This window comes from Gopherus flavomarginatus, chromosome 16 (assembly GCF_025201925.1).
Source record: "Gopherus flavomarginatus isolate rGopFla2 chromosome 16, rGopFla2.mat.asm, whole genome shotgun sequence".
NCBI classification, from domain to species: domain Eukaryota; kingdom Metazoa; phylum Chordata; order Testudines; family Testudinidae; genus Gopherus; species Gopherus flavomarginatus.
In genome coordinates this window covers 4,243,666-4,269,137 of record NC_066632.1, presented here as the reverse complement: position 1 = coordinate 4,269,137, position 25,472 = coordinate 4,243,666, and the positions used below count along the sequence as shown (strand labels likewise).

The 25,472-nt window shown below is 58.4% G+C and overlaps 1 protein-coding gene across 1 annotated transcript; it reads left to right on the top strand.

Moving 5' to 3' along the window:
- The first annotated feature begins 415 nt into the window (after window positions 1-415).
- DENND1C (DENN domain containing 1C) lies at window positions 416-25,352 on the top strand. Its single transcript, XM_050925062.1, has 23 exons — window positions 416-643; window positions 1,848-1,912; window positions 5,561-5,604; window positions 6,180-6,229; window positions 6,947-7,066; window positions 7,586-7,655; window positions 7,792-7,872; window positions 10,222-10,317; window positions 10,663-10,716; window positions 11,515-11,625; window positions 11,998-12,098; window positions 12,654-12,699; window positions 13,228-13,329; window positions 13,941-14,066; window positions 14,983-15,084; window positions 16,591-16,678; window positions 17,386-17,426; window positions 19,026-19,097; window positions 20,026-20,082; window positions 21,936-22,070; window positions 23,055-23,110; window positions 23,567-23,783; window positions 24,136-25,352. The coding sequence occupies exons 1-23, from the start codon at window positions 627-629 to the stop codon at window positions 24,979-24,981; spliced, it is 2,697 nt and encodes an 898-aa protein (XP_050781019.1). The 5' UTR covers window positions 416-626; the 3' UTR covers window positions 24,982-25,352.
- Window positions 25,353-25,472: the final 120 nt, after the last annotated feature.

Genomic DNA, 25,472 nt, shown 5'->3' with positions numbered 1-25,472 from the left:
GCACTAGGGGGGGAAGAACCTCCTACTGACCCACCCCCACCCTGCAGCACAACGCCCCCTAGTGCCACGCTGGGGCATTGGGGTCTGCACTGACTGCCAGAGGAGACCACCCTCCACTGCGTTCCCCACCCCACTCCCAGGAGCACAGCGCCCCCTAGCGCCAGCATTGACTAGAGTGGCGAGTGCCCCCTGCAATGCCCCAGCCTGCTCAGCATGTGGGATCTGCTGCGATCTGCGGCTGGGGGTCCGAAGAGCAGGGCAACGGATCAGAGACGTCTCCTCCAACGAGGGCAAAACTGGCCCTCCCGGCCTCCCCATCAGGTGGCACAGTGCACCCTCCCCCCAGCCGCCCCAGCCTGCCGGGTCCCCATTGGGTGTCACAGTGCTCAGACTTCCTCTAACGAAAAGCCACACAGGAAGCTCTGAAGCAACAAGAGAGCAATTTTTTCATAGTTTTGTAGATGCACCGTAAAAAAAAAAAAGGAGATAGAGATTTTTTTTTATTTTTTTCTTTTAATACCCAACCCGGCCTTGAAATCTACCCTCCAGAGGTGCCGCGGGCACCACCCCCATGGGAGGCAGCCAGCCTGGGATGCGACCGTGACAGGGAATGAGCAGTGAGAACCATGGGCTCACGGATAAAGTAAGATCCCTTTGATTTTCTCTGGGCACCAATCTCACGCAGGGCCTGGGCTTTAGCAGAAGGGATTTGCAGCCCCTCAGAGGTGCCCCCCCAGCCTCCCGCCTGCTGGATCGTTACCTGATCAGTGGAGAAAGTGAAATTGACCTTTGATCCCGGGCAGACACCAAGGGGGGCAGACAGGGCCGTTTAAGACACCCCATCTTCGCTGGTTTCAGTGCCTCAGGCCCCCACGAAGGGAGTGACACAGGGGATGGAAGATTTCCCCCTTTGGTGGGTTGGAGGCTCGGGCCGGGGGACGCCATGGAGAACTGACTGCTGCAAAGGGCTGGCAGGGACAGGGATCCCTAGTTTGACAGGGTGCTGGCCCTGCTGCAGGCTGGGCTGTGCCAGCTTTGGGACCCATCTCTTTCCAGCGCTGTTCACCAGCCGGGCAACCACGCCCAGGTTTGAGCTCGCCAGGCAGGTGAGCAGCCCTGGGTACTCCTGGGCAGGACTGCAGGAGCCAGGGGTAGGGGTTGTCCGCAGCTGGGAGGGGAGTTCCCCTCCATCCTCTAGGGACAGGCAGGATTATGGGGCGCATCAGGGCTGGTTTTTTAGCCCACTTGTGGAGCTGTTTCGGCTAATCCTGTTGCTGTCCTTTGGCATCTTCTAGCCAAAGATTCATCCTGCTTATGGATGAATTCAGCCTCCCCTCAGAGAGGAGGGTCAGCAGTAACATCGCCCTCTTATGGGGGAAACTGAGGCACAGAGAAACAGAGTGACTTTCCCAAGTCACTCAGGCAGTCAGGACAGAGCAGGAGTGAATTAGAACACGAGTCCAGAATCCCAACACCCGCCCCCCCACTTTTATCACTACACCCAACTCCCAGGAACCCAGAGGTCCCAGCTCTCAGTAATGTGTCTTATCTCCATGTGAGGGGTTCCCATTCCATGTGGAGTCTGGCTCCGTCGCCAGGTCCCCTAAGGGGTGCCCAACCCCCAGCTGTGCCTGGCCTGTGCATTAAAAGTCGTGTTCCCCCCCAGGAGACAAGAAGTCTGAGCAGCCTAAATTGGTCCCTTCCTGAAAGAGTTTTCCCCAGCGCCTCAGTGCATATAGGCCTAAGCTTGCTGAGCAAATCAGCACGATCCTGTGAACTGAGCTGTGTCCATTCTCAGCCATTAGCCCGGACAGCGGCTATAGGTTCCTCTCTTCTCCTCCCACCAGGGAAAATCCCCAGAAGACATTTGATTTGTTCTTCGAGGCAGCCTGCCCCACGTCTGCAGATGACGGTAAGTCCCTGAGCCCAGAGCCCAGTGCCGGGGCGGGCGGGTGGTGTGGGGTTTATCTGTGTTCTTAGAGGGGGTGGGATGCAAGGGGAAGGGCTGAGGTGAATGGAGACCAGAGTCTTAACTTCAGGTTGTTGGTTCAAATCCAGCCTACCTTCCCTGGAGCTAAAAGTGGATCTCTGGTCTGGCAGTCAGGATTCCTGGGTTCTATTCCCGGGGGCTCATGGTTAGAGCAGGGGGGGGGGGCTGGGAGTCAAAATTCCTGGGTTTTAGTCCTAGCTCTGGTAGGGGAATTGAAGGCGGTGGTGCTCAAAGCCAAGACTCCTGGATTCTATTTCCAACTCCAGGAGGGGTGGGATGTCTAATGGTTAGAGCAGAGGGTGGCTGTGGGAGTCAGGATGCCAGGGTTCTATTCTAGCTCTGGGAGGGTTCTGGAGTATAGCTGTGTAAGTGGGGGCAGGGGAGGGGACTGAGAGTCAGGACTCCTGGGTTCTTTCCTAGGAGTGGGGGGGGTCTAGTGGTTAGAGCAGTTGTGGCTGCGTGTCTCTTCCATTGCTCTGTGAGCCTAAAGACCCATGGAAATAAGGGCCATCCTGTGGCATTTATGGGGGGTTGTCTTCACGAAGGACCCCATTTGGGATGGGTTTGGCAGCTGCAGTTCAGGGGAGACACGAAGAGCCTCCAGCTGTCTGACCTCGGGTGGGGATTTCCTCTGAGCCAAGCAGGGTCCAGCAAAGCCTGTGGTAGGGTGAGGGTGCTGCAGGGTGACAGGGGAACAGGAGGGCTATGTCCCTTGGAGTCACTATGACTCCAATACCCCAGCATGGTGCTAGGGGGTGGGGTGCTGCAGGAATTGGGATGGGACGGCTCAGTAGGGGGTGCCCTCCCCTTGCAGTCCCTGTGGGCCCCACCGCCCCAGTGTGGTGATAGAATTGATAGCTTCCCTAGCACTGTTTGTGTGTGTGTTGTGTGTGCAAGAGCTGAGGTGTTTATCCCACATCCTGTCTGTAGTTTATTCTGTTCTGCCTCCCGAAATCCTCCTGCAGTTTTCTTGTCCTGGAAACTGTTGTTCACTTCCTGCTATATCTGGCTGTTCAACAGCCCTTGCATCCTACCCCAGAAATGGCTGCCCCTCAGCGCCGGGCAAAGGATCCCTGTGTAAACAGCCCCCTGCGTCCCACCCCAGAGGTGGCTGCCTCTCAGCACCAGGCAAGGGATCTCAGTGTAAACAACCCCCCGCGCCCCACCCCAGAGGCAGCTGCATCTCAGCGCTGAGTGAGGGATCCTTGTATAAACAGCCCCCTGTGTCCCACCCCCAAAGTGGCTGTATTTCAGCCCCGGGCAGGGATCCCTGTATAAACAGCCCCTGCACCCCACCCCAGAGGTGGTTGCATCTCAGCACCAGGCAAGGGATCCCTAGGTAAACAGCTGCCAAATGGCATCCCAGAGATGGTTGCATCTTGGCACTGGATGAAGAATTGCTGTATAGGCTTACAACACAGCTCACAGTGGGGTTACTGTGAGGTCCTGGGGAACCAGAAACCCCTTCCCCATCCTCCAGCTGGGGGTAGGGAGCCGGCTCCATGGGCAGGGCAAGGCCTGGGTTCAGAGGTGCGCCCCCCACACCCATGCAGAGCCAAAGGGCCCTTCCGTCTGGGCCGCTCTCAGCAGCCACAGGAAGTGGCGAGGCGGGAGGTGGAGGCAGCTACCGTGTCTGGTGCGGAGCAGCGGAGGGGTGGGGGGGCATCCTGCCCTGCATGGGGATAGTGGGAAGTCATGCTCCTGAGTGCTAGCTGCTGGGGAGGGGGGGGAGCTGTCCCAGTGGGAGGCTGCTCTGGGGGTGGGGGATGGTCCACTAAAGAATCCAGGTGCAGAGACCGACACCCCCGAGCCCCCAGCTCCCCCAGGGACCTGTGTGCATCACTCGCCTCCTAGGACCTTCGGACCCAAACGGTCCCCAGCTGCCAGGGCGGCTTCTCCCGGCCTGAGTCCCCTCCAGTGTCCGACCCCCATGGCCCTAGCAGCTCCGAACAGTGGGGCCACCCCCCTGGTACCCCAGCCACACCCATGGGCCCATCTAGCCTGGTATCCCCCACACCCCCCGTTACCCCAGTCAGACCCATGGGCCCACCCAGCCTGGTATCCCCCCCACCCATTACCCCAGTCAGACCCATGGGCCCACCCAGCCTGGTATCCCGCCCCCATTATCCCACTCAGACCTGTGGCCCACCCAGCCTGGTATCCCGCCCCCCTGGTACCCCAGTCAGACCCATGGGCCCACCCAGCCTGGTATCCCGCCCCCATTACCCCAGTCAGACCTGTGGGCCCACCCAGCCTGGTATCCCGCCCCCCTGGTACCCCAGTCAGACCCATGGGCCCACCCAGCCTGGTATCCCGCCCCCGTTACCCCACTCAGACCTGTGAGCCCACCCAGCCTGGTATCCTGCCCCCCTGTGACCCCAGTCAGACCCATGGACCCACCCGGTTACCTCAGTCAGACCCATGGGCCCACCCAGCCTGGTATCCCCCCCACCTCATTACCCCAGTCAGACCCATGAGCCCACCCAGCCTGGTATCTCCCCCCACCCCATTACACCAGTCAGACCCATGGGCCCACCCAGCCTGGTATCCCCCCCGCCCCCGTTACCCTAGTCAGACCCATGGGCCTACCCAGCCTGGTATCCCACCCCCATTACCCCAATCAGACCCATGGGCCCACCCAGCCTGGTATCCCCCCCACCCATTACCCCAGTCAGACCCATGGGCCCACCCAGCCTGCTATCCCGCCCCCCTGCCGCACTAGATACAGGGCCTTTCCCCTCGAGGGTGCTGTTCTGGAGGCCTGGCTGGCTCCAGGAGGTTGGAGAATGGCATACGGGACCTTTCCCCTCTCGGAGGCTCTGATCCAGCTCTCAGTTGGTGGGACTGGTTGGCTGTGGGGGAAGGATGGGATGTGGAGCTGCTCTCATCTAGGGGTGCCAACTCTGATCTGTTCCCTAGGCAGGGGGACTGGCTAGCTCTTAGGGGTCAGGGAATGGGATAACGGGGTATTTCCCCTCTGGGTTACAAGTTCAAAGCCAGGCCTCTCTAGTAGTATCCTAAAGTCATTACCATCCAGTGGTGCTGCTCAGTGGCCTTTATGAAATGGTTTGGGGTTCAGGGGGAGCTGAGAGCCAGGACTCCTTGGTTCTATTCCTGGCTCTGAGTGGGGAGTGGGGTCTAGTGATTAGAACAAGGGAGCCAGGACTCTTGGGTTCTATTCCTGGCTCTGGGTGGGGAGTAATGTCTAGTGGTTAGAGCGGGGCAGCCAGGACTCCCTGGTTCTATTCCTGGTTCTAGGTGGGGAGTGGGGTCTAGTGGTTAGAGCGGAGGAGCCAGGACTCCCTGGTTCTATTCCTGGTTCTGGGTGGGGAGTGGGGTCTAGTGGTTAGAGCAGGGGAGCCAGGAGTCCTGGGTAGTATTCCTGGCTCTGCCACTGTCTTTGGACAAGTCACTTCCTCTCCCTACTCCCCACTGGTGAGGGAGTATTATAAACAGAATGGGGGTAAAACCTATGACAGGGAGGTTGTGGGACTCAGGGAGCATTGGCAGGGGCTTGGGGGCCTGGGGGGAAGGGGTATCATCGCGGCTTTATCTCTGTTTTCCCCACAGACCCCCAGGTGCTGAGGCAGTTCCCGGAGGAGTTCGATGACCAGGTCTGCACCTCGCTTCTGCGCACTCTCTGCCAAGCACCATGTTTCCCCTGTGCCAGTGGAGGCCAGTTGATCATCAGCCGCTCACCCCACTGTGTGTTGGGGTCAGGCTGGTGTGTGGGCCCGGCGCCATGGATCTGGGCTTAATCTGCCCAATGTGCATCTAACCCAGTATCGCCCCTGCCAAGAGATCACACCCATGGGCCCAGCTAGCCTGCGCTCTTCCCCTCCCTGCCCCCTTGCTCAGACCCACAGACCCATGTTGCCCTGCCATCCCAGATCAGACTCATGGGCCTGTCTTGCGGATTAAACCAGCGAGAACCATGGGGGCTGTCTGTGTCCAGCAGCCTGAATCCCCCTTAAATTCCTCACAGCTCAGCCCTGGCTTCTCGTCTGTTGCAAGGGCTGGGGTGTTTGATGGGGCTTTTTGGCCCTAGGGGGTCTTTCCCTCCACGCGGGAAATAAAGAGCAGACAGGAAATAAAGACAATCTGGCCTTTGCCCCCATCTGGTGTGCTGGGTCTCTGTGATCTCTGCACTCAGGGCGGGTATGTGTAATTTTCACCTTACCTTCTCCAGGAATCCATCCAGATGCTGCCCAAATTCTGCTTCCCCTTCGACACAGAGAGGTACACGGCTGCGCGGGTGCACGTCAGTCTATGCGCGTGCACGGGGGATGGGGGCATGGAGATCTGTCCTGGGGTCTCCTCCGCCCAGTAAATCTCTTCAGTCTATAAGGCACGGTCCCATGCTGCATGAGACCCAATTGCCCCTGTCCATTCTGGGCTGGTGGGGGCCGGGGGCAGCTGTGGTGGAGCCTGGAGGCATCTTGATCCTGCGGCATTCGGGCCAATCTGATCAGGTGCTTTCACTTCCCTTGGTCTACACCTGCTGGCTGGGGACACTGGCCATTCCACCCTGCGGTCAGTGGCTCATGGCTGTCGGGGGGAAAGTAGCCACGGGTCAGGCCATAGGCGTCCCTGGGCGGTGTCTAATGCAGGAAGCAGTGAGGGCTGAGGGCCAGCCTCCCCCACCCCATGCTCGGGAGGAGGATGAAAGGGAGAGGAAGGTGCTGAGCACCTGGCAGGATCAGGCCCAGTGAGCCCAATACACCACGGTTGGGCCCAGCAGTGGTATTCGAACCACTAGACCTCACTCTCTTCCCAGAGCTGGGGGTAGAACCCAGGAGTCCTGGCTCCCAACCCCTCTCTAACCCACTAGACTCCCCTCCCCTCCCAGAACTGGGGTAGAACCCCAGGCCCAGGTTGGGATGGCAGGGGGCTGGGGCCAGCCATTAGCTTCCTCCTCTCCCGTCGGTCTCACCGGGTGCCCCCTTGCCCCCGCAGGGTAAAGGAGAGCTCCGTGGTGCAGAACTTCACCTTCGCCCTGACCGACCTGGAGGGGAACCAGCGCTTCGGGTTCTGCCGCCTGGCCGGGGGCTTCCGGAGCTGCCTCTGCATCCTCAGGTACCACGCCGCGCAGCTGGGAGTGGGGTGGGGGCTCCCTGTTAGTGTTAGGTGCACTAGGAGCCGCCAGGCTGCTGCAGGCGCTGTGTTTCAGAGCAGATATAAAACCACGATCCCGGCCAATGTATCAACCCCCCGTTCTGCCAAATTCCTGCTCCGTCAATTGCTTCTATTCCGGTGGAACCCTGGATTTAGGGTTCTTCACTCAGCACCGGGCGAAGGATCCCTGTATAAACAGCCCCCGCGCCCCACCCCAGAGGCAGCCGCATCTCAGCGCTGAGTGAAGGATCCCTGTATAAACAGCTCCCGTGTCCCACCCCAGAAGCAGCTGCCCCTCGGTCACTTCATCGCTCTGTACCTCAGGGGGAACAGCCCTTCCTTTGTCTGTTCAGACCCTGAGCTCTTTGGGGCACAGACTCTCTCTCATTCGGAGTCTGTTCAGCGCCCGGCAGGATGGGTCCCCTAGTGGCTACCCTAACACAGACAATAAACTGCCCCCCGGCTTCTCCTTTTTCTCAGTTACCTGCCGTGGTTTGAAGTTTTCTACAAGATCCTCAACAACATTGCCGACCACTTAGCCAAGGAGCAGGTGAGCCTAGGACTCCTGGGTCCTTTTCGGTGGCTACCTCCACCCCCAGTCTCGCTACATCCTGATCATCTTGTCACTCCCTTGACCCCAGCTCCATTTGGACAGATCCGTTTCATCTTTCCTCTCTCCCCATCAGCTAAATGAACTGACCGAGCTCCTCTCTGCCCTCTATTGCCATCCGGTGCCCCAGCTGAACAGCCCCGTCAACCTAGAATTTGTAAGTATCAGCTCAGTCTTTCTCACAGGGGGCGCTGCCTTCCCTCCCGGTCCATGATCCATCTGTACAGGGCGCTACCAAATTCACCATCCATTTTGGTAAATTTCACGGTCGTAGGATTAAAAAAATCATGAATGTCACGATTTTTGATATGTAAATCTGTAATTTTGTGGTGTTGAAACCGTGGGGGTCCCGACCCAGAAATGGTTGTGGGGGGGTCGCAAGGCTATTGTAGAGGGTTGCCACCTTCACTTCTGCACTGCTGCTGGGAGAGATGCTACCTTGAGAGCTGCGCTCCCAGCCAGCAGCCGCAGAGCTTCCTACAGTCAAGGGGAGGGGTGTCCTGTAGGTGGGTCTGACCTGGCCCCGGGAGTGTTCCATGCAGGGGAAGAGGAAGTCTGGTCCTTCCCCAGCCCAGCCAGGACTAGTAACTGGAGCCTTCAGCCGGGGTACGCCCAACCCTCCCTGCTTCAGGCCATTGCTGAAGGGTTAAAGGGACCTTGGGTTGGCTCTGTGTGTGTGTGCGTGGACAGGGGGGTATAGTGATCCTCCATCCCCAACCACAATGCCCTGGGTGGTTGCCCACCCGTAGACCAGCCCTTCCCCCTCCCAAAAGTGACACCCCCACACACACACCAAGACCATGCCACCCTCACTTCTGTGCTGCTGATGTTGGGGCACGACCTTCAGAGCTGGGCTCCTGGCCAGCAGCCCCCACTCAGGCCACCCAGTTCTGAAGGCAGCACAGAAGCAAGGGTGGCAATACCACAACCCCCCTACAATAGCCAGATTTCTTGGGGGAGACCAGATTTCACAGTCCATGATGCATTTTTCAAAGCTGTGAAATGTAGGGCCCTACATCTGTGGCATTGAGGCAGAGCTGTGAAGAGAGAGGCACCTGCAGGGAGGATCGTGATTTTGAACCAGATTCTGAAATTAATGCAGAGCCGGTGTTGGGGCTTCTTGGTGCATGGGGGACAATATAGACTAGGGGGATGAGATCTGGCCCATGCCAGACTCTGGAGAGGTGGGAATTGAACACACAGATTCTGGGATTCCCATCTTCAGTCTGACTAAGCTTTGGAGCAGGGTAAAACTTACAACTAGTTGGAAAGTAAGTTGCTGATTTCTTTCCCCCTTAGCAAAATTTTGCCAATCAAAATTTTTAGCTTTTCCACCAAATTTTCTGCAGAAAATATTCAACTTCTTGGCTAAAAACCAAAATATTTCAATTCAAACCAGGGCTGAGAGGCCTTGCATGAGTTGTAGTTCACTGTGCCTCAGGCACCTATTCTCTATGGGCCAGCTCCCTGGTTGGACTACATCTCCCAGGATGCACCACCTTCTCCCCTCGTAGTGAAGGGCAGGGGTGTGACTTAGGAGTCCTCGGCTGTGGTGCATCCTGGGAGATGTAGTCAAAGCACAGAGTCCTTCCTACAGTGGAGAACGGTAGCACAAGACACCCAAACTACAACTCCCATGAGACACCAAGGTGCCATTTTGAGTTGACTCATTTTGGTTTGGGACAAAAATATTTCAGATTTGGGTATTTTGACAAGATAATAACACTTTACAGGGGAAGCAGATGTGTTCGGGGGAGGGAGCGGGGAATCCATTTAGTCGAAAACACAATTTTCCATTGAAAAATCATGGCTCTTCCAAATAGGGGCAAAAGGGCTAACAAGATCCAGTGCCCGGGAGTTGAGGTTCGCCAGGTTCAGACTGGAAATAAGGCATACATGTGTGGAAACAAGTGAATGGAGAACTGATATTTAGCTTTTCCCACAATACAAAAACCAGGGGTCACGCGATGAAATGAACAGGCAGCAGATTTAGTTCAAGGAAGAGGAAGTATTTTTTTTTTTGCAAAACACAATTAACCGGTGGAACTCACTGCCTTGATATGTTGTAATGGCCATGAGCATAACTAGGTTTAAAAAAAGAACTAGAGACGTTCATGGAGCCTAGGTCCATCGATGACTATTAGCCAAGGTCAGAGATGTAACCCCATGCTTGAGGAGACCCTATATCTGACTCCCAGAAATCAAGAGGGGACGACAGGGATGTATTTCTCCAAAATTGCCCTGTTTTGTACACTCCCCTTGAATCTCTGGCCACTGTCGGAGACAGGATACTGAGCTAGATGGACCAATATGTTCTCATTGGTTGTTTTTCTAAAAGGTCTGATCTGAGAATTATTTGGGGAAGTTTTATGGCATTTTGGCATTAAAATCTCTTAATCCTCCGGACTCCACCAACCAAGCCCCCTCATCACGCTAAGGTGCACGGTTGTCCCGCTGGTGGTGCGCACGCGCGTCTCTATATTTTAATGCCTTGTTGTCCCACAAGGACCAGAAGTTGAACAAACTGAGAATAAGCACTGGCAGCTTTCTGAATGGCCGACACAGAGACCAGAGCCGGGAGCCGGCGGGCGGGACCGAGTCGGTGAGTCGGGAAACTCCGCCCAATTTTAACCAGCCGGAGTGTGCCGACTAACCGAGTGATCCCTGACAGTGTGTGGTCCCCCCTGCCCCCCACCGGGCAGTATGATCACCCCTAACTGGTGGCACTAGAGGGCAGCTGGGGAGGACGGGCAAACTGTGCACCTGGAAGAAGAGGACCCCCGAATCTTCTCCCCTCTCTAACCAGGGGAGCAAACTCAGCCGCCAACTAATTACAAGCTTAATGATGATTAACCCTGTGTGGCTTGGGTGAACAGCACTAACTCTGCAGCACGGTGCCCCCTGGTGGCGGGGGCTGTGCTAATGCCACCCCCCTTCTCCATTACAGCCCTCCTACTTCATTGCCCCGGACCTCAGCAGCCTGCCTACCATCCCGGAGAGCGTAAGTCCCTGCACCCCCTCCCGGGACGGGCGGGTTTGGGGGCTAATTTAGGGGTGCGAAGAGCAGAGGCAGTGGAATGGGGAGGTGCCCTGGTACTGAGTGGGGGTGGGGGGAGAAAACTGCAGAGAGACTGAATGCAAGCAGTGCAGGGAGAGGAGGGGGTGCGTTACACTGCGCGGGGGCAGGGTGGGGTAGGCAGGGGGCCGAGGGGGACAGCACAGCATGCTGCAGAGTAGAGGCAGGAGTGCATTGCATTGCAGGAGGGGGAGGGGAGAGGATACTGTCCTGCAGGAGGGGGAGGGGGAGTGCGCTGCAGAGTGGGGGGAGGGGAGAGCACACTACACTGCAGGAGGGGGAGAGCTCACTGCTTTGCAGGAGGAGGAGAGCTCACCACACTGCAGAATGGGGGGAGTAGCAGAGCACACTACACTGCAGGAAGGGGAGAAAGCACTGCTCTGCAGGAGGGGGAGAGCACACTGCACTGCAGGAGGGGGAGAGCTCACTGCACTTCAGAATCGGGGGAGTGGCAGAGCACACTACACTGCAGGAGGGGGAGAGCACACTACACTGCAGGAAGGGGAGCGGGTCCTCACTGTGCTGCAGAGGGGGGAGGGGGGAAGTGCAGCACACTGCAGAGTGGGGGAGGGGAGAGCACAAGGCACTGCAGGAGGGGGAGGGGCACGCATTGTGTTGAAGAGGGGAGTGCACTGTGTCGGGAAGGACAGAAGGGGAGATGGAAGAAAGGGGAAGAGGGGGGAGCCCAGCACCTCTAATTTCTGCCCCGGCCTCTGCCCGCAGCGGAACCTGACGGAGTTCGTGGTGGCCGTGGATGTGCCCAACATGCTGCAGCTGTACGGGAGCATGCTGTACGAGCGGCGCATCCTGCTCACCTCCAGCAAGCTCAGCACGGTGAGGGGCACCGGGGGGGCGCACTCAGCTGTGCACGGGCACATGTCCACTGGGGGGGGGGGTCGCAGGGATGTGCCCTGGCACATGCATGAAGAAGCGGGGGTGAGGATGTGCCCTGGCACATGCATCCAGTGGGGGTGCGGGGACATGCCTTGGCAGGGGCCCTGGGGGTGTTGGTCAGGAGGAGGTGCCCTGGCCCACGCACACAACCCACTATGCCCTAGGGCCAGGACTTGTGACACCCCAGAACATACAGGACATTTCTTCAGGCCCCTGCCTCCCCCAGATCTCTCTGTGCTCCCCTCACCCCAGCTCGGTGCCCCCTGCCCCCGACCGGAGCAGATCTAAAGCTGTGTCTGTGTCTGTCCTCAGCTCACGGCCTGCGTCCAGGCCTCCTCTGCCATGCTCTACCCCATGTACTGGCAGCACATCTACATCCCCACGCTGCCCCCGCACCTGCTCGACTACTGCTGGTAAGGGCATGGGCAGCCTCTGGCTGGCTAAGCAGGGGCGGGGGACCGCCAGCATGCTTCAGAGAGGTGGGAGGGGGCCTCCCCTGGCAGTCAGTATCTCAGACTGGCCCTAGAGGCGCTGTGCTGCAGGGAGCGGGGTGGGGGCTCTGTAGGGGGCGCTGTGCTGCAGGGAGCGGGGTGGGGGCTCTGTAGGGGGCGCTGTGCCACAGGGAGCGGGGTGGGGGCTCTGTAGGGGGTGCTGTGCTGCAGGGAGCGGGGTGGGGGCTCTGTAGGGGGCGCTGTGCCTTTTCAGCCAGTGCTAGCCCCTGCATGGCACCACAGGGTGCTGTGCTGCAGGGAGCGGGGCGAGGGCTCAGCAGGGTGTGTTCTCCCCTCAGGGTCAGTGCCGGTCCCAGCGTGGCACTTGGGGGCACTGGGCTATAGGGAGCGAGTTTTGGGGGGCTGATCTCGTGCATTGATCCCTATAGTCTCTGCTCTGAGGCACAGGTATTACCGGGGCCAGGCAGTTTACGCTTCATTTGTCTGCGTCTCATCAGCCTCCCTCTCTTCCCGCAGCGCCCCTATGCCCTATCTCATCGGTGTCCACTCCAGCCTCATGGAGGTGAGTCCTGCCCCTCCCCGGCACCCCCGGGAGAGTGCAGCCTGCACTGCAGGCTGGGGCCGGGGGTGAGTCCCAGTGCAAGCTGGGGCTGCAGAAGGCCTGAATATGGGGGATCCCCCAAGATGCAGGGGGGAGCTCCATCCGTTCCCAGGAGATCTGGGACTGGGGTGGGGATGGGGGGGTTGTGTGGAGAAAGAGGTCCCACAGCTTCATGGGGGGGATTTACTCAGCCTTTGCACAGGGGCTGGGTCTGATCCCCTGGATGTTCAATTTGGATCTCGTGTCAAAGCTGCCATCTGCTAGGAGCTGGTGGGGGTCCTGGAGCTGGAGCGAAGCCGAGTGCCAAGCTACGGGCTCTGGCCCCTTGTGGGTTGCCTGCTGGAGCGGGTTTCCTTAGGGGAAGGGCCGTCCTGGTGGCCTGAGGTCACCGGTGGACTGCGAGCCAGGCTGCATGGTGGGGAGGTGCTGAGCGCCGAGGCCAGCTCCAGCTCCAGCCCCTTCCCCTCTGGACGTGTCCTCTCCCGGCAGAGGGTGCGGGGCAAGGCCTTGGAGGACGTGGTGATCCTCAACATTGACACCAACATGCTGGAGTCGCCTTTCCAGGACCTGGAGAATCTCCCGAGCGACGTGGTCAGTCCCCACCCATCCCCTGCTGCCGTCCCCTGTCTCCAGCACAAGCAGCTGGGTGAAACCCTCCCCCGGCCCCCGCCCTGGACAGGACCCCCACATTCAACCTCCATGATCCTTGGCAAGCCTTACACTGGGCTGGATCCAAAGCTGTCACCCTGTGGCCTGGATCTCCCCAAGCCCCCTTCTCTCCTGTTCTATGCCCCCTCCTAACACCTTGGGTATGAGAGGGGCTCTGCACTCCCCCCGGCATCTCATGGCTTGGCAGCCCAGAGATCTCATCCCCAGTGCAGACGACGCCCTTTGGCTGCGTGAGGAAGGAGGTTCCCTAGCCAGAGCTGGAAGTCGGCTTCCTTCTCTAGTGGCAACGTGATCTCTGGAGATCCCATGGACCGATCCTTCCGTCCCTTTCCAGCAGGACCCCAGGAGATAGGAGGAGCATGATCTGCCGGGACCCAGTGGGATCTCCCTCCCTTCCCGTTCTCATGGACTCTCCCATCTAATCCAGGGATCCATCTCAGCCTGAGTGTACCCCAAAGCCCCCTGGGGTCTAGGGCCTGGACCACGCAGCTGCCCCTCCCCAACCTCACTCATGTGGGTCCCTCCTCTCCCAGGTGTCTCTGCTGAAGCTCCAGCTGAAGAAGCAGTCGGCCACCACTGGCGACGGGGTGGCCCGAGCCTTCCTCCGAGCCCAGGCGCTGCTCTTCGGCAGCTACCGCGACGCGCTGCTTTGCACCCCGGTGAGGCTGGCTTTCCTCCCCGCCCATTGAGGGCAGCTCACAGGGCGGGAGAGCATGCAGCGTAAGATAGGATAGAGTCAGGGGCTCAGTGTCTCCCCCTCGTGGCTAGACATTTATTATTGGTATCTGGGACCCCCAATCCTGGTCCGGGACCCTGTTGTGCTAGTTGCTGTATATTATTTATGAGGTGTATCACGGTAGCACCAGGGAATTCCAGTCAAGGGCAGGACCCCATTGCGCCAGGCGCTGTACAGACACCGAACAAGAAGATGATCCGTGCCCCATATGGTCCCCTCCAAGAGTTCCCCATTCTCTGTATGGCAGCCCATGCATTCCCCCTTTTTCCGGGCCCCACCATGCGAGTGTCTGCACACCCGTAAGCAGCTGTGTTGCCATGGGCAGGGAGACCGGCAGAGTAGCATAGAGCAATCAGCCTTCTAAGCGTCTGTCTTCTCCCCATTGGGGGGTTTCCTTGCTCAGGGATCCCAGGATCGGTAGGGGAAATTCCCAAACCCTCCCCGCTCTGTGTCCCTCTAATGCCCCCCTTCCGAGGAGGATTTCCTGGAAATCCAGTGGCCGCTGTGGGTTTCTCTGTGCAGGGGGAGGCGCTAGCCCTGAGTGACCCCCAAGGATTTTATGTTGCAGAGCAGCTGCCCTGGGGATGGGGGGGCTGAGTTCTCCAGAAAAGCTGAGGAACCATTCAGGGCAGCTGGAGAGCCCGGCTGGCCCAGTAACTACCCCATGGCCAGTGCCTTCAGGTGCTTTGGGCTAGCTGCCAATCCCCGGTGCCTAGAGCAACCTGGCTTTCCCGGTCTGGGGCCCTGCTCCAGACCCCTCTCCCCCTGCCCCGAGCTGTCTCTGAGCTGGGCCCCAACTTCCTCCCCCCATTCACCCTCTTTGTGCCCTCCTCCCCCAGGGCCAGCCCATCTCTTTCTGCCAAGAGTCCTTCCTCAACCATAAGTCCAGCACCATGCGGGAGTTCCTGCACAACGCCGTGCACCTGCAGCTCTTCAAACAGGTAAAGGGGGGAGCCTGGGCCTGGGGGCCCAGGAATTCTGAGGCCTGCACCTGAGACCCCCAGGTACATTGGCAGCCCCCATCCAGTGGGAATCATGCGCCCAGCCCCCTCCCCATGTGTGTGACTGTCTCTCCTGGAGGGGGGAGGGGTGCATCTAGGAGAGTTTGGGGGGCAGAGGGGGCCTGGGATGGGGAGTTGGTTGGGTCACCTCATCCTGGGTCATATTTTCTAGGGCTTTAAGGTGTCACATCACCACAAAAGTCATTAACGAATGGCCGCTTTCTCCCCCCATTGCCCTCCCCCATGTCCCCCATAATAATTTATACTTCCACTGCATTATGTGCTCTCCCTGTAACATCCCCTCTAATGGTTCCCCCCTCCATCTGCCCCCCTGTGCTCTCCTCTAATGGTTCCCCCCTCTCCATCTGCCCCCCTGTGCTCTCCTCTAATGGTTCCCCCCTCTCCATCTGCCCCCTGTGCTCCCCTCTAATGGTTCCCCCGCTCCATCTGCCCCCCTGTGCTCTCCTCTAATGGTTCCCCCCTCTCCATCTGCCCCCCTGTGCTCCCCTCTAATGGTTCCCCCCTCTCCATCTGCCCCCCTGTGCTCCCCTCTAATGGTTCCCCCCTCTCCATCTGCCCCCCTGTGCTCCCCTCTAATGGTTCCCCCCTCTCCATCTGCCCCCCTGTGCTCCCCTCTAATGGTTCCCCCCTCTCCATCTGCCCCCCTGTGCTCCCCTCTAATGGTTCCCCCCTCTCCATCTGCCCCCCTGTGCTCTCCTCTAATGGTTCCCCCCTCTCCATCTGCCCCCCTGTGCTTCCCTCTAATGGTTCCCCCCTCTCCATCTGCCCCCCTGTGCTCCCCTCTAATGGTTCCCCCCTCTCCATCTGCCCCCCTGTGCTCCCCTCTAATGGTTCCCCCCTCTCCATCTGCCCCCGTGTTCTCCTCTAATGGTTCCCCCCTCCATCTGCCCCTGTGCTCCCCTCTAATGGTTCCCCCGCTCCATCTGCCCCCATGCTCTCCTCTAATGGTTCCCTCTCTCCATCTGCCCCGTGCTCTCCTCTAATGGTTCCCCCCCTCCATCTGCCCCCCTGTGCTCTCCTCTAATGGTTCCCCCCCTCCATCTGCCCCCTGTGCTCTCCTCTAATGGTTCCCCCTTCTCCATCTGCCCCCCTGTGCTCTCCTCTAATGGTTCCCCCATCGGCCCCCCCCTGTGCTCTCCTCTAATGGTTCCCCCCATCTGCCCCTGCCATGTGCTCACTCTAATGGTTCCACGTTCTCCATCTGCCCTGTACTCCTCTCTAATTGTTCCCCTTCTTCATCTGCCCCTTGTTTTCCCTCTAATTGTTCCCCCTTCTCTATCTGCCCCCCTGTGCTCTCCTCTAATGGTTCTCCCCTCCATCTGCCCCACATGCTCCCCTCTAATGGTTCCCCCTTCTCTATGTGCTCTGTGCGCTCTCCCCAACTCCCCTTGCACCCCCGTCTCCCCCACGCCACCCACTTTTCAGTTCATCGATGAGCGCCTGGAGAAGCTTAATGCCGGCGTGGGCTTTTCGGATGTGTTTGAGCAGGAAATCACCAACAGCGGGTTGACGGGTAAGGAGGGTGCAGCCACTGACCGCACCTCCCCCGGGGGGCAATAGGGGCGCGGTGCCCCCAGTGCGTACACAGCGACCGTCAGCGGGCGGGATAGAACCAGGGACCTCTGGAGCTGAGTGCATGAGCCTCTGCCTCAGGGGGTCTCAAACTTTTTTACTGGTGACCCCTTTCACACAGCAAGCCTCTGAGTGCGACCCCCTGCCAACAAATTACACACTTTTAAATATATTTAACACCATTATAAATGCTGGAGGCAAGTGGGTTTGGGGTGGAGGTTGACAGCTCGCAACCCCCCATGTAATAACCTCGTGACCCCCTGAGGGGTCCCGACCCCCAGTTTGAGACCCCCTGCTCTACTGCATGAGCTAAAAGCCAACTGGCTGTTAGCTAAGGCTGCAGAGCAGACTCATTTTCTCCCTCTCTCTCTGTACGTGGTCTCAGTGCCACTAGATGGGACAGAACACCACACCCAGGAAGTGTGTGGGTTACACCTGCAGATGTGACCCTTTAACAGTGGTGCCACCCAGGATTCCCCCACAATGCACCAGGGGTTGGCAGTGATGGTAGGACCGGCCTGGCAATATTCACCTCCTCACCAGGGCGGGGGTCAGGCTTGGGGGCAGGGTGGGTAAGGACCCCACTTAGGACCCTGAGTCACTCATGGCCTGGGAATTTACATCTTTCCCTTTTCTGTCCCCGGGCAGGTAACCTGAGGTCGTACCAGCTATGGGTGGAGAGCCTCAAGGTATGGAACTGCCTGATAGCAGCTTGTGGGGTCCACTGGAGAGGGTTGTGAAGTGGTGTGAGTGCAGGACTGAGAGCCAGGAATCCTGGGTTCTATCCCCAGCTCTGGGAGGGGAGTGGGGTGTAGTGGCTAGAGCAGAGGGGCTGGGATTCAGCGCTCCTGAGTTCCATTCCCAACTCTGGGAGGGGAGTGGGAACCCAGAGGCCTGGGTTCTATTCAACCCTGCCACTAACTTGCAATGTAACCTGGGCGGTGGGAGGGAGTCACTGCCCCTTTCTGTGCCTCAGTTTGTCCCCTCTGTAAAATGGTGATAATGCCAACCTAGCTACATTAAGTATTACCTGCAGCTTCTAGTTCACTGGCTAGCGGCAAAGGGCCAAATTATTCTGAGGCAACATGTTAAGTTCCCTGTCAGTAAATGGGTCAAACTGGGCCCAAATCCAGACCCCCTGGAAATCAAGAGGAATTCTGCAATTGATGTCGAGAGGAATCAGATTTGATGTTCAACTGGTGCATTTTACACCATGAAAGGCCGGACCCATTGACAGGAGAGGGGCCAAGATCTAACCCCCGCGACCCTGCAGGCTGGGGAGGAGCAGGTGAATAAGTCACAGAAGAGGTGAACGAAAGTAGCTGCAGCCCTGCTTTAATTTACCACTTGCTGTGTAAATTAACTTCCCTGGGGTGTGTAGCTTACACGTGCTCCCTAACACATTACCTCTGAATTAGTAGCTTGATTCTGATCCCGTTAGAGTTAAATCAGGAGCGGCTCCACAGAAGACACTGGAGTGTTCATAGTGGATTGAGAAGCTCAAGCCCTAAGTTTTTCCATTCTCCGTAGGGGCCGTCAGTGGCTTAGATGCACTGACAATATTATGTTCTACTGTTGCCTCTTTCTTGAGAGGAACCAGATGCCCAACGCCTGACATGCCAGCTTCCAACTGGAGGAGAAATCAGTGATATGGAGTCTGGGCATATTTGCAACTAGTTTATTTACACTCTGTACACCACTCTTGGAACAGAGGTGTCACCAGCTGCACACAGGCCAATCCCCTTGTTCAGGAATCCCAGCCCATTGCAAAAGTCCCTGCCCAGGTTGCAACACTGCCTCAAGAATCAATGCCAAGTCGGAGACTAAGACGGAGCAAACTGTCCAGCTGATGTCCCAGCTCCCACTCCCTGGACCTTAACACGGCCCCCAAATTAACTGTCACCCGCAGTGTGTGTCTTCCCATGACTGACCGCTCGCCTGCTGAGAAAAAAACACACTTGGAGATCACATGTCCCAGCGCCGGCCTCCGGCTGATTCTAGTTAGCAGGACAGGGCAGAGAGCAACCCCCCACTGCTTGCAACAGCTCCCATCAGAGAAAATACCATTGCAAAACTAGCAACAATGCGGCGCTGCGGAAAGAAAGATTGTGTGCGATAGTGCCACCTGGTGACTCCTGCCGCAACTGTAGCCACCCACAGGCTCCCTCTAGCCGCAGGACGGTCAGGTTACTTGTGTCAGGGGGAAAGACGAAGCTAAGGACTGCAGGAGGCACCAGGGGCCTATAGGGATCGCTCCAAAGCAGCATCTCTGCACTCTGTCTTGCCAGAAAGGTGGAGGGGCCCTGATCCACACTATGAAGAGCAAGACGAACCCAGCCGTCAGGAACATGTACAAATACGTAAGGTCACCAGCTGGCTACACAGTCTTCCCCGTTCACTGGGCTCTGATAGCGGGGGCCGGGATCTTATCTGGGTGTGGAGGAGTTCCCGGGGGGCAGAGGTATCGCAGGGGGATGCAGTCGTGTCTCCGTGTGAGGGGTCCCAGGGTTTGGGTATCACAGGGGGATGCAGCTGTGTCTCCGTGTGAGGGGTCCCAGGGTTGGGGTATCACAGGGGAATGCAGTCGTGTCTCCGTGTGAGGGGTCCCAGGGTTGGGGTATCACAGGGGGATGCAGTCGTGTCTCCGTGTGAGGGGTCCCAGGGTTGGGGTATCACACGGGGATGCGGTCGTGTCTCCGTGTGAGGGGTCCCAGGGTTGGGGTATCACAGGGGGATGCAGTCGTGTCTCCGTGTGAGGGGTCCCAGTGTTGGGGTATCACAGGGGGATGCAGTCGTGTCTCCATGTGAGGGGTCCCGGGGGCAGAGGTATCGCGGGGAGATGCAGTCGTGGCTCAGTGCGGGGGATTCCCGGGGCTGGGGTATCGCAGGGGGATGCAGTCGTGTCTCCATGTGAGGGGTCCCGGGAGCAGAGGTATTGCAGGGGGATGCAGTCGTGTCTCGGTGCGGGGGATTCCCAGGGCTCGGGTATCGCAGGGGAATGCAGTGGTGTCTCCATGTGAGGGGCCCTGGGGCTGGGGTGTCGCAGGGGGATGCAGTTGTGTCTCCGTGGGGGGTCCCAGGCCTGGGATATCCCAGGGGGATGCAGTCGTGTCTCCGTGGGGGGTCCCGGGGCTGGGGTATCCCGGGGGATGCAGTCGTGTGTCTGGGCGGGGGGTTCCCGGGGGGAATGCAGTCATGTCTCTATGCCAGGATCTCTGAGTGGACAGTTGTATAACACCATAAAGAGCCAGGAATGGCCTTGTCACCCCTCTCTCTTCTCTCCTCTAGGCCAAGAGCCATGCCCGAGACAGGCTGAAGGAGATGCGAAGTCGCTTGAGGTACAGGGTAAGATTCCTACTGCAGCAATCCTCTTTGGGCTGGGGGATCCCGCCCAGCCTCCCTGTCCCCAACTCAGAGCCAGGGATTCCCCCTAGCTGAGGAAGTTCCCCCTCCCTCCAGCTCCCCTCTGATCAGCTGCTTCCTGGGGGATTGGGTGGGGCAGGAGCTCGGAGTGGCAGGTCATAAGGAGGGTTAAGGGTAGTAGATTGTGAATGGGGTTCAGCTCTGAAGTTGTAGATGAGAAAGGTTAGGAGACAACAGTGGGGCTAAAGGTTCGGGTCATGGGTAATGAGATCCTAAGCTGGCCCAGGAAACTTTCTAGTCTTCTGCCAGGGCAGATTCTACCTGGAGTCCCCATGACACTCTGCTTGGAGATCCCCCTTGAGGGTCTGCAGAAGAAGACCTCTTGGTCCTTAGGCTGAGGCTCCGGAGCTGATCAGGGAGGTGCTGGGATGGGGGCCTCGCGTAGCTAGTCTACTTCCTGCCCTCGTCCCACAGGGATAGGGTGAAGGCCCTCCCCGAGATGCATTGAGCTCCGGATGTGCCCCCACCCCTGTGACCTTTGCCCTCACCTGCCGGGCTAGCTGGCTGATTGAAATGTCATGAAGCCCCTATTAATAGCACTGGGGTTTGGAGCTCCAAAGCCACAGGTTCAAATTCCGCCCCTACTCCCATGTCAGCCGTCGCCAAGAGCACCTTGCCATGTGGGAGCATTTACTGCCACCCAGTTGCCAGTGGGCTGGGCCTCCATGTCACCCCCAGACCAGCCCCACCTTGTTGGCCACAGAGACTGAGCTCCTCTAGGGCGGCGCCTTCTAGATCAGATGGGGGAAGCTGGCTCTTCTCCGTCGGTCTTCGGCTGAGAAAAAAGCTAATGCGGTGTTGAGATGCATCAGGCAAGGTAGAGATAAGGAGGTGTTAGTACCGTTATACAAGGCTCTGGTGAGACCTCACCTGGAATACTGTGTGCAGTTCTGGTCTCCCATGTTTAAGAAGGATGAATTCAAACTGGAACAGATTCAGAGACGGGCTACTAGGATGATCCGAGGAATGGAAAACCTGTCTTATGAAAGGAGACTGAAACAGCTTGGCTTGTTTAGCCTGACCAAAAGAAGGCTGCTGGGGGATATGCTTGCTCTTTATAAATACATCAGACAGATAAATACCAGGGAGGGAGAGGAATTATTTAAGCTCAGTACCAATGTGCACACAAGAACAAGTGGGTATAAACTGGCCATCAGAAAGTTTAGACTTGAAATTAGATGAAGGTTTCTAACCATCAGAGGAGTGAAGTTCGGGAACAGCCTTCCAAGGGGAGTAGTGGGGGCAAAAGACATATCTGGCTTCAAGACTGAGCTTGATAAGTTTGTGGAAGGGATGGTATGATGGGATAGCCTAATTTTGGCAATGAATTGATCTTTCACTATTAGCGGTAAATATGGGGTGGGATCTGAGTTACTCCAGAGAATTCTTTCCTGGGTGTCTGGCTGGTGAGTCTTGCCCGTATGCTCAGGGTTTAGCTGATCATCATATTTGGGGTCAGGAAGGAATTTTCCTCCAGGGCAGAATGGCAGCAGGCCTGGTGGGGTTTCGCCTTCCTCTGCAGTGTGGGGCAGTGATCACTTGCTGGAGGATTCTCTGCATCTTGAAATCTTTAAACCACAAGTTGAGGACTTCAGTAGCTCAGACATAGGTCAGGGGTTTGTTACAGGAGTCGGTGGGTTAGATTCTGTGGCCTGCATTGTGCAGGAGGTTCAGACTAGAAGATCATAATGGTCCCTTCTGACCTATGAGTCTATGAGCCTTGCCTGGGAGTCTGCTCACAGTCCTCCTGCCTGGCCCCCTTCCCCCCCCTTCAGGACTTGGGCCAGGCTTCATGCCTGCAGCGAGGTGGCTCCCTGAAGTGTGACCAGCTCTCAGGCCCCATCCTGCCCCGAAGCACCCAGTCCGAGTGCCTGCAAAGCCGGCTGCCCATCACCCAGCACTTTGGGAAGGTCAGAGACTACGTAACCTCTGTAGGGGGTGGGGCGGGGGGGGGGATCTGGACTGAGGTGAGGACGCACAGATAGTGCTCCCCCAGATGTGGAACATCAGGAAGGAACTAATGATGGGATGTGGGTAATCCCCGGTGCAGATGTGCAACATCTGGTGGGAATAACAGGGCATGCGGGTAATCCTCATGCAGATGTGAAGCATCTGAAAGGGAATAAACAGAGTATGTAATTAATGCAGATGTAGAACCACCGATGTGGGTAACGGGAATGCACAAATAGTCCAGCTCCCCAGATGTGAAACATCTGGAGGGAATAATGGGGGCATGCAGTTAATGCAGATGTGGCACATCTGGAGGGAATAATGGGGGTATGCAGTTAATGCAGCTGTAGAACAGCTGGAGGGAATAATGGGGGTATGCAGTTAATGCAGATGTGGAACACCTGGAAGGGCATAATGGGGATATGCAGATAATGCAGATGTGGCACATCTGGAGGGACTAATGGGTGTATGCAGATCAGCCTCACCTGGATGTGGAACCTCTGGCACAGATAACATGCACAAATAGTCCAGCTCCCCAGATGTGGAACATCTGGTGGGAATAGCGGCAGTGTGTGGGTAATCCTCATGCAGATGTGGAACATCTGGAACCCGTAGCAGGTAGTTTGGGAAGTGAATCGCTGTCCCCACCCAGAGAGCCCTTACTCATCTGAGTAGCATCCGGGGGGGCGCAAGGTGAGCTCTGCCTGGCTGTGGGCCTTTCCATCCCTTTCCACCCCACCTCCTTCGCCCGTGGTCCTGGATAATGACCCTGGCCCAGCATGCGGGGAGGCTGGCACAGATCAGGGAGCGGTGGGCATGGAATGGCCTGGGGGGCAGGGAGGTCCTGGCCCCAGCGACCACCCCCCCATGCTGGAGGGGCTTGGAGTTGCACTGCCCAGGGGTGAGCCAGGGGATCGGCCTCTTTGACCCATGTTTCCTTGCAGTCTCGACCCCTGCGACCCAATAAACGCTGCAGCGGGATGGAACTGGAGGCCCAGAGGTAACGGGGAGGGGGGCAGGGGGGGCTCTGGCTGGGGAGGAGCACAGATTTTGGGGGGAGTGCAGAGATGGCCTGGGGTGTGGGCTGCAGGGCATGTCTGTTTACACGTGTGCTGGAACATGTGGTCAGCTTCATGCTTGCCACTTTCCGTGGGACTTTTGATGCAGATGGCCGCATGGGTGGCCAGCTTTAATACATCAGCATGTGTGTCACGTGTGTGGGTGGACCTGTGTGTTGGCACGCATGACGGCTGACATGCCTATTCCATGTGTTTGTTTCCATGCGTACTGGCACAGGCTGAGAGTTTGATGTGACGCTGTGTTCCCATGTCAGTTGACATGCGTGGACACGTCACTTTCGTGCACAAGCTTGGTGCCAGGTTTTCTGTATGTCAGTTTCCACATGTGACTGTAACGTGAATGCCCAGCCCCACTGCCCTTCCCCTATGTCTCTCAGGGCTGCCCCGGCAGAAGGCCATGAGGCTCTCCCAGGCTCCGATGCCATCCCTGATGATGGGGAGCTGGACAAGAGCTTCCTGGAGACAGGCGAGATCGACCTGCTGGGCGAGATCTTCGAGACGCTGAGCCTGGCGGCGCCCAGTGGACGGGGGCTCCTCTATGGGACCCGCAGCCTGGACTTCTGCAACATGGAGGAGGGCAGCTGCTACACCAGGGTGAGCTCCCCCCCCCGTGCTGCCCCTCCCCCATGGGCACCTTTCCATGCTGCCCCCCCGTACCCTCCCTCCCCCCACAGGCACCTCCTTGTGTCACCCGACACACCCCCCATGCTGCCCCCCCCCACGCACCTCTCTGTGCCACCCCACCTCTCTCCCCCCAAGTCTTTCTCTTGGACTCTCTCTCTCCCCCCCAATTCCACCTCCCCCCCAACTTTTCCTCTCCAAGCCCCTCCCCTAACTTTGCCCCTCTTCTCTAGCCTCTCCCTCCCCCCACCCCACTATTCCTCTCCAGCCCAGGTCTCTCTCCCTGCCCCTTGCTGCACCAACCCTGGCTCCTTGTCCCTTCCAGCTGAGGCACACGAACCCCAGTGAGGAGAACCTGAGCGGGCGCCAGGCCCGGGACCACGAGTGCTGGCTGCTGGCCGAGGAGGACGACTCGTCCTTGGAGTTTGCTCCCCCCTCTTCGGAGGAGGCCTCCCTGGCCGAGGAGGAGGCTGGGGACTCCCAGCAGGCTTTGCTGCTGCCCACCAAGGCCACGCGCCCGGCGAGCGGGATGTGGGACCGCGGGATCAATGAGGATGAGGAGGGCCCTCCCCAGCTAGCTGAGAGGGTAGCAACGCTCAGGGTGCCCTGGCACAAGCCCTTCCAGCTTGGGGAGGAGGAGCTGGGGAGCAGGGCAGCCAGGGGGCAGGGAGGGGCTGGGGCAGAGCTGACAGCAACCACTGGCTCTCTCGGGCCCCCTGAAGAAGAGGGCAGAGGCGGCCACCCTGAAGCAGCCACTACAGGGCCAGAGTCTGGGCAGGGCGTGTGCAGGGCAGAGCCCTACCCCGAACAGGATAGCCCCGCCCCTGAGGTAGAGCCCCGCCCTGAACAGGATAGCCCCGCCCCTGAGGTAGAGCCCCGCCCTGAACAGGATAGCCCCACCCCTGAGGTAGAGCCCCACCTTGAACAGGATAGCCCCACCCCTGAGGTAGAGCCCCACCTCTCACCCAATAGCCCTTCCTCCCCTAGGGTCCAGTCAGCTGTGGCTCTGTTCCAGGCCAAGGCCTGCAGGCAAACTGACTTCAGGGGTGGGGTCCCCCGGCTGGGGGCAGGGGCCACCCTGCCCAGCTCATCCTGGCCGGAGCTGGAAGAAGCCCCCCAGCCCCCAGCCCTGCCCAAGGTATCAGAGCTGAAGAAGAGGTTTGAGGCCTAAAAGGCTGGCGGTGTGGAGAGAGCTGCACCAGGGGGCCCATGCTGAGCTACGGACATTGCTGCACCAGGGGGCCCCCCCTCAGCTGCACCAGGGCTCCACAGGGGCCCAGGAGGTAGAGAGCTGCACCAGGGGACCCCCAGGCCGCGCTATGGGCAGAGCTGCACCAGGGCACCCAAAAGGTACACTGCCTCGCTCGGCTCAGGACAATGGGGAGACGCCACCCTGGCTCCAGCCTGCTCCACAAAGCCCACTGGGGGGCTCTGAATAAAGCTTATGGTGGAACTGCCAGGTGGTTGCTGTTCAATCGGCCGTCCCACAGTGGGGCTCCGCGCTCGCGGGCAGCTGCAGTTTCCCCTCCCTTGGCTGACTGGATCCCCGCCCTCTGCAAAAAATGTCACTCTGCAAGGATGAGAGGGCGTGGGCCCCCGCCCCCATTTTTTTAAATTGATCCCAAAGTTAGTTTAATTTACAAACAAATAAAAGTTGCATTT

What these genes read in the sequence shown, in the direction of transcription:
- DENND1C (XM_050925062.1), top strand. An exon ending in TCAGGAACATGTACAAATAC is followed by an intron (nt 19,098 to 20,025) that starts GTAAGGTCACCA and finishes TCTCTCCTCTAG; the next exon opens with GCCAAGAGCCATGCCCGAGA. An exon ending in GAAGTCGCTTGAGGTACAGG is followed by an intron (nt 20,083 to 21,935) that starts GTAAGATTCCTA and finishes CCCCCCCTTCAG; the next exon opens with GACTTGGGCCAGGCTTCATG.